The 8,975-nt window shown below is 35.4% G+C and overlaps 1 protein-coding gene across 1 annotated transcript; it reads left to right on the top strand.

Annotated features, from left to right (window-relative positions):
* The first annotated feature begins 5,291 nt into the window (after nucleotides 1-5,291).
* Nucleotides 5,292-5,951, top strand: LOC124540231. Its single transcript, XM_047117697.1, has one exon. It carries the CDS (start codon nucleotides 5,292-5,294, stop codon nucleotides 5,949-5,951), a length of 660 nt encoding a protein of 219 aa, XP_046973653.1.
* Nucleotides 5,952-8,975: the final 3,024 nt, after the last annotated feature.

The following is an 8,975-nucleotide window of genomic DNA, read 5'->3' on the forward strand; positions in this document are numbered from 1 at the left end:
AGTCATAGTCAACAGCTACGCACTTCATAGTTCAGACTTTATTACGAATGCGTTAAAGATGAATTTCGTTATTCGTACAAAATAAATTAAAGGACATTTAAAAGTGCAGATAATTAAGATATTATAAGGTTGAATTTTGCATTGTAAATTTATTTAATGAATATTATTTGTATTGATATCGCTATTCTAACGACATTGTTTTAAAGTTCATTTTATTTTGATCTTACCTTAAAGTTATTGAATATAGTGACTTAATGCTTGGAGATTGAATAAAAATTGTTTCTTTAATCAGATGAGGTGATAAGATCGGACTAAATAAAGAAAGCTATTTAACAGATAATAAAATATGACTCAGATATTTTACTTTTTATTTAAATACATATACACATCTTATTTACTTTTGTATAATGAAATTGAAGTAGTTTAATGAAGTTTAAAGAAAAAATTGAATCATATAAAATATATATATATATATATAATTTAATCTTTGCAATTATGAGTTTAATGTTTTTTATCTCATGGCTTGTTACAGTTACGAATAAAGTGTTCGAGGTAGATTGTGTGATATTAAAATCATTATGGAAGAGGCCATTCGAACCCGATTAAAATTAATTTACGAATCAGTTACACAATATATAAATTCAGCTCAGTTTACTATAAAACAATTAAACGAACACAGCGATACAAACATTAATGATTTAGAATTGATAACAAGTAAATTGAAAGGTGCTAATAATAGATTTGTTACGGAAATTCATAATTATTGTAAATTGATAAGTGAACCAAACCTTGAAGAAATTAGTCAATATACAGTAATTCAAATTAAAGCAGAAGAATTAATAGCAGAATTAGATGTTTATATTAAACAAAAAAGATACACCGTTTCAGTAGCCAATGATAGCCTTAACGTATCAGGAAAATTGCCGCGTATGGAACTTGCTAAATTCAATGGAGATGTTCTTAAATGGTACCAATTTTGGGATCAATTTTCATCAAACGTTGATTGCAGAAATATAAATGATGTGGATAAGTTATTGTATCTTCAATCAGTTCTTGAAGGTGATGCAAAACAAGCTATCGATGGCTTAGATACCACAAGCAAAAATTATCAGATAGCAGTTCATACCTTAAAAGAAAGATATGGTAAACCTAGCGTAATTATTGACGCCCATTACGTAGCATTATATAGAATAAAAACAGCCGGCAAATCTGTAAAGGAATGCCGACAAGTATTTAATGAGATAGAAAGACACCTGCGGGTACTTAGCTCACTGGGAGAAGATGTTAACCATAATCATCTTCGAGTTATGATAATAGAGAAGTTCCCTGAAGATTTAATTTACGAGTTAAAATTAAAATTATCAGACAAAGATGAGTCAATTGATACCATACGAAAATATTTAGAATATATTATATCGGCTAGAGAAACTTCAAATAGATTAAAAAGACAGATAGAAGACTTAAATCAGACAGACATCACAATCAATGAATCAAAACAACGAAATAGCGAGCATTATACTTTAGACTCTCTACATGTTAGGACTGAGGAAATCAAGAGGCGTCGTAAATATACACCCATCAAAGGGGGTTACTCTAAATTTGACCAAAGACCCTATAATAAATTTAAATCATCAGTAAGGAAACGGCCACATGAATCTTTAGACAGAGACGTTGAGCCACCTAAAAGAAAATTTATTAGAAAATGTATTTTTTGTAAACAGGATCATTTCAATGACGAATGCACTACTTATAAAACAATACAAGAAAGAAAAACTCAATTAGGAAGTCGTTGTTATAATTGTTTTGGTGAAGGGCATAGGGCTGATAGTTGTCGTTCTAAACGGAAGTGTAGGCACTGCAATAAATTTGGGATTCACAACCGTGCATTATGTCCTGTTAATTTAACACCACCAACGCAGTTAACGCAAACTGACAGTTTACATATTAAATCCGAAGTTACTACTACATTATTACAAACTTGCATTGTTACGATAGCTAATTCAAATATTACATCTAAAAATATATCCAGTAGAGTTTTACTAGATTGTGGTAGCCAACGTTCATATATAACAGAATCAGTTGCATCTGCTTTGGATTTACCCATTGTAGAAAAAATATGTTTATCGATTTTTACATTCGGTGCTAAATTACCCCATCAAATCGAAAGTCCTGTTGTAAGCCTCAAAATAACAACGCGAACTGGGTTTTCACGAGTTTTATACGCTAATGTTGTTCCCCATATTACAAATTCTATACGACCTCCAGTAATTAGTAACTTAGTCTCGGTTTTAAATAATAATAAATTCAAGGGATTGACTTTAGCTGATGACGGTTCACTCGGTGATAAGATAGATATTCTAATAGGAAATGATTATTACCACTCATTTATGTTTAGTGAAAGAATATCTATTGATAAAGAACTTTTCTTAGTTAGTTCGGACTTTGGATGGGTGTGGTCAGGCAAGGTTTGTGAAAAGGATTCTAAAGATCAGTTAACCGTTTTAACCTATTTTCAAACAGATGGTAATTATGATAGCAAATTAGATGAACCTGACCTTCCATTAAAAACAAATGATATTAAAAGATTGTGGGATTTAGAATCAATAGGAATTACAGATTCTCCGAAATGTAATCGCGATGAAGAAGCAATTAAACAATTTAATGAATCTATTCAGTACATAAATAATAGATATCACGTTAAATGGCCCTGGGTAGAATATCCGCCCAATTTACCAAATAATTTAGGGTTAGCCTTCGGTCGACTCTGTAATTTAATAAAACGATTAGATAACACAAAATTTAAATTATACGATAAAATTATACAGGAACAGTTACAGAATGGTATAATAGAAACAGTAGCACAAAAGGATTCATTCTCACCAAATCATCTAGTTCATTACCTCCCTCATCATTGCGTTTTCAATCGTAATAAACCTAATGCTATACGCGTCGTATACGATGCTTCAGCCAAGACGGCAGGCAATCGAAGTTTGAACGATTGTTTATATAGAGGACCTTTACTGCTAGAGGATCTTACTGGGTTATTAATAAAGTTTCGAGAGCATCAGGTCGGTATTGTAGCTGACGTTGAGAAAGCCTTTTTACAATTAGGCCTCCAAGAATCAGATAAAGATGTAACCCGGTTTCTCTGGCTCAAAGACATAAATTCTGAACCAAATAAAGACAATCTTTTACACTTAAGATTTTGTAGGGTTCCTTTTGGTATAATATCTAGTCCATTTTTGTTAAATGCCACAATAAAATATCATCTGTTGAAGTCTAATAATTTAATTCTGAAACAAATTGCGGAAGATATTTATGTTGACAATATCGTTACAGGCGCTCAAACGGTATCAGATGCATTTAAGTTATATACAGTTTCCAAAGAGTGCTTTGATGGATTGTCTATGAATTTAAGGGACTGGAATTCAAACACGGTAGAATTTGTTTCGCTCATACCACAGAAATTTCGTGTATCAGAAAATAACAAATTAGTTAAAGTATTGGGTCTGATATGGGATACAAAACAAGATAATCTACATTTGAAACATGATATTCTCGATATAGATTTATATTGTATTTCTACAAAACGAGACGTCTTAAAGATTTTAGCTTCAGTTTACGACCCATGTGGATTCGCGGCACCAATAATGCTCCCAGCAAAACTATTTTTTCAAAAATTATGGAAACAAAAGGTTAAATGGGATGTTAAAATTGAAGATACTTTAATTAATGAATGGAAACAAATTGCATCTAAGCTTCATTATCTAAAAAATGTTTGTGTTAGTCGATATTATTTAAAATCCGATAAAATAATTGATAACAGTAAAACTTATGAGCTCCATTGTTTTACAGATGCTTCATTAGAAGCATATGCAGCATGTGTTTATTTGCGTGGTGCTTTGGGTACTAATAATATTGTCACTTTTATTATTGGCAAGTCTAGATTAGTGCCTCTAAAGGATCAGAATAATTTACAGATACCAAGGTTAGAATTGCTGGGAGCACTGATTGGATGTAGACTCATACGTTATGTTTTAAAGTTTTTAAGATTAGAAATTAAGTCTAAATATTTGTGGACTGATAGCCAGATAGTTCTAGGTTGGTACAAATCAAATAAGCTTCTACCGCCATTTGTTTCAAGGAGAATTAATGAGATTAAAAATAACGAACAATTCATACTCAAGTATGTGCCAAGTCAACTAAACCCAGCAGATATAGGTACTAGGTCGAACCGTGTTGAATCGTACAATAGGTGGCTCAAAGGTCCTGAATTTTTATTGAAAGGCCCAGAACAATGGCCACCTTCAAACATTGATAAAGTTGACCATCAAATTGATTTGGCGGGGGAGGGTCTCCCGAATACTACAATAAATAATAATCAAACTAATACGGAAACCGAGATAGTACATCTGACAGAAAGTTCTAATAGTAATGACGAGGTAAACGTTATATTGAAACTTCAAGCAGAATACTTTCCCAAAGAAGTTCAAGGTAAAATAACTGACTTGTCGCGATCACTTGGCTTGTTCAAAGATAATAATGGAATACTTAGATGTAATGGTAGATTTAAACATGCAGATTGGACTTACTCTCAGAAAAAACCCATATTACTACCGAAAAATTCAAACTTTACCCATCAAATTATTTCCGATTTACATCAGAAAAATTATCATGTTGGAGTATCACATACACTAGCCCTTCTAAGACAGGAATTTTGGGTTCCGCAAGGGAGATCTACTGTTCAAAAGGTATTAAGAAAATGCCCACAATGTTTAAAATATGGAGGAGGACCATTCAAATTACCGCCGATGCCTGATCTGCCAGCAGAAAGAGTGAAGTTCCATCTACCTTTTACCTTTACAGGATTGGACTATTTTGGTCCTCTTTATGTAAATGAAGATAACATAGAAAAGCGTTGGGTATGTTTGTTTACCTGTTTAACGATAAGAGCTATACATATGGAAGTAGTCAAAGACCTATCAGCTGAAGAATGTCTACTAGCAATCAGAAGATTTATTGCAATACGAGGTTTACCAATATCTATTATGTCCGATAACGCTACACATTTTAAACTTACAGCAGATGTTTTATCTTCTGACTATTGTATAAGTAATAAAATAGTCTGGAAGTTTATACCAGAGCTAGCTCCATGGTTTGGTGGGTTTTATGAAAGACTCATAGGATTAGTCAAGAATAGTCTCAGGAGAACGTTAGATAAACACTTGCTTAATCATAATCAGCTATGCACTATTATCAAGGAAATAGAGGCAGTTTTAAACACCAGACCAATGACAACAGTTGGAGACGAATTAGATCATGTGTTATCTCCTTCAGATTTTCTACGCATAGGTGGACCTGTTACAACTCAGATTTCCGACCGTGATTTTTTAGAATCGGCTACTGCAACAAAAACTAACCTGGTTGACGGGTGGAAGCGTGGTCAGATGATAATACAGGAATTTGCAAAGATGTTCACTAATCAATATTTAACCAGTCTCCGTGAACGAAGTAACAAACATCGGGAACCAAGAGTTGTAGTTAAAAGAACACCAAAATTAAATGAGATAGTCCAGATAAAGGCAGACGGAAGTAGAGCCAATTGGAAAGTTGGTAAAATATCAGAGCTTATAAAGGGTTCGGATGGTCAGATACGAATAGCCAGAGTTAAAATGTCATCAGGAGAAACGTTGACACGATCTATTGCTCATCTTTTTCCATTAGAGATTGACGAAAGCATTCGCACAGATCAAGGGGAACAATCAGCTGAGATCAGTAATGACACAGAACAATTTGAGCCGAATGACGGTATTCCCGATGAATTACCAGACACACCATCAGAAAATGTAGTTACATCTAAACGACCAACCAGACTCTCAGCATTGAAGGCTAAAAATAAAGTGAAGGAATGGACGTCCCAGCTTATGAGTAATTTGTTTAATAGTAGTTAATAAAATCATCTTATAATTTAACAGTGCGCTCAATCAGACCAGTTAAATCAATAAATATACAGTTTAATCAGATCCTAGTTTTATTTTCTTTCTTCTGGGGGGAGTGTCGCGAATCATAAAACAGTCGCGAAAGCGATCTATAAGATAAACATATTGCGAGGTAAGTGAGAGGGGCGCGCAGGAGTGGGGCGTGCCTTTTCGCTAGCATTAGACACGAACGAGGCAGGTCGGGCGCAGCACCGTTTAATTCCAAGTAAGTGGAATTTATTTATTTATCAGTATATCATTGTTGTTAAGACTACGAGTAATCAATTACGCATGGTGTGCTATGGATCAGATTCAGAATAATAATTGACCAGTATCAGATCAGTATCAGAATGTTAGCGAGGCTCGGGGTGGCTATAGGGGAGGTTGGAGGCCACTATCGAGGGACCAGACCCTCGTGTCTTATACCAGTGACATATTCAGTATCAGATATTTGTATGTGTTATGATCAGTTAAATTAGTAATAACCAGCATCGCGACATCGTCATGCGTGACGTATGTATTCAGTTATTCGTCCAATACCAAAGTGTATAGGTATTTGGCGACAGGCCTTCTCTCCCTTTGAGGAAAATGTTAGGTGATTATTCCACCACGATGGTCCAATGCGGGTTGATGAATATACATGAGGTAGAATTTAGTAAGAATTAGATACATGCAGGTTTCTTCATGATATTTTTCTATGAAAATTCAGTAGCGATTGCCGGGTGAACCCGCATCTTTGGTTTAGATGCACGTATTCTAACCACTGGGCCATCTCGGCTCGGAACGACACAGTTATGATTATTTATTTTCAGTCATAGAATATGTGATATGTGATTCTTACACAGATGGGTTTTTAAAACCCCCTACCGAGTAAGTAGATCAATTAACTTTTGCTTATTGAGGTATTAAAAAGGTCTGGTAGTTAATATTGTAACATATTTGATATAAAATTTACTGATATTTTATAAGAAAGAAATACTTAATACAATTTTGCTTAGAGCTACATAACTCTGAATATAAAATTATTTAACGCTATGTGACGTGATACATAATATACTTTTAGCGTTTACGTGTTTTCAATGTAAGGCATATTTTTTACGTAATACTAAGAATATAAAATCAGAATCACTGTCATTTTCAACCGACTTCAAAAAGGAGGAAATTATAAATTCGTCTGTATATTTTTTTATGTTTGTTACCTCATACCTCCAAATATAACAATAACTATAACTACGTTATATAATCGTAAATCGACTTTTAAGTCATCTAATATTTTTCATTTCATTTTACTTAAGAAGGCTCTAAAAATATGTTGAATACGCAATTATTTTTATTACTTTTTAATGCATATTCATTTGTATTATAATAATGTTTTATTTATATATGATAAAATGAATTACAGCATACTATCATAAAACTTTTAAAAACATATATTAAGAAAATTGAGGTTAATAATAAATTCCAACTATAATAATTCGTGCAGTCAGTAAGTATAAGACAACGATAGTTACAACCCTTTTTGAGATGCCAGACGTTTTTGAGAATTTTTTTTTGCCACACATCGTCAAAAATATTCCTAAATACCTTATTGCCCTCCAAAAGGAGAGAAGGAAAAAAATATATGATTTGAGTGCATGTTGCACTCAAATCATATTTTTATTAAATACTAGGTATGAGAACGTTAGTAATATACATATCTATATATGCATATAATAAAATTAGAGTGTCTGTTTGTAATATTAAATTACTTTTTTACTTAATGCATATGTATGTATACAAGGTACATATACCAAAATAACATTTTTGACAATTTTTGTCTATCTGTTTGTTTGTTGCGGCTAATCTCTGGAACGGTTGGACCGATTTTGACGGCAATTTTACTGGCAGATAACTGGATAATAAGGAGTAACTTAGGCTACAATAATATATTTTTTGTTAAATTTAAACGCGTAGAAGGTTGCGGGCTTAGCTAGTATAATCAGGCCCGCCGCTAGCTGTTTTGTCGCCCGCGTGCAATACTTATTATGCCGCCCTTTTTTGCTGCAAAACGCGGGGGCGGGGGGAATAACCATAAAAAACCCAGCGGTATCCTCCCACTCCGTCTTTTCGAGGGACGTCACTCGTCTCGGATCGTTTGTGACGTCCTGACCGAAGGCTCACCTCTGTAGGACTCCACTTCCTAGGGATTTCTCAGAGTACAGAGACCCCTAACCCCGGTACACTTATGGCGGGAGGTGAAGATGTCCATAGCGAAGACACCTTCTCCCAGTCTTCTTCGGCTAAGCGAGTAACCAGCACCGTTCCCACGCTCCCGTAAGATGAGAGGCTTGTTACCAGCATTGAGGGAGTCCACCCAAATGGATGCACTATACAATGCCATAGAGCGCACGCAGGCAAGGTGTTTCCGGTTCTCCTACGTTGGCATTGATGAGCTTCAAAATGAGTTGAACAAAATGTTGTCCGAGGCTCCTGGAGGGCGATAGACGCTCCTCGAGGGGACCTTAGCGTGGACCGTGGATTAGGAGGGCCTCCGTTTTAGTTATAGAGACCCTCAAGCCCAGCATCTCGATTTGATCCACCGTGAGCGACACTCCTACCTCACCTAGACCTAGGGCCGCCTTCTGTAAGGTTCGCCCCGTCGCCGTGATGAGGGCGTCGTCAGCGTAGGACAATACTACCATCCCTGGCAAAGTCAGTGCCCGCAGGAGCCTTTGGAGTGGATCTTGTAAATTAAAGTAAAAAATAAGAAAGGTAGACTATTGAAGACGTTCGCCACGTTTGGTTATACCGCTAGGACTACGTTCCCTTGGGCCACCTCCTCCTCCGTTGTCCGGGTGTTTAGGGTCTTTTAGGGCATCGATAGTTGAGTGATCCGCTCTGTTTCCCGAAAATAGCTCGCCGACCAGTCGCAGAAGATATGGCGGTAGCGATTCCGTAACAGAAGCGCCGTGTGTCCGGAACTTCCCTCGTAAACCACGATAGGGGCGCCTGGGACCC

The sequence above is a fragment of the Vanessa cardui genome, chromosome 24, assembly GCF_905220365.1.
Source record: "Vanessa cardui chromosome 24, ilVanCard2.1, whole genome shotgun sequence".
Classification (NCBI taxonomy): Eukaryota; Metazoa; Arthropoda; class Insecta; order Lepidoptera; family Nymphalidae; genus Vanessa; species Vanessa cardui.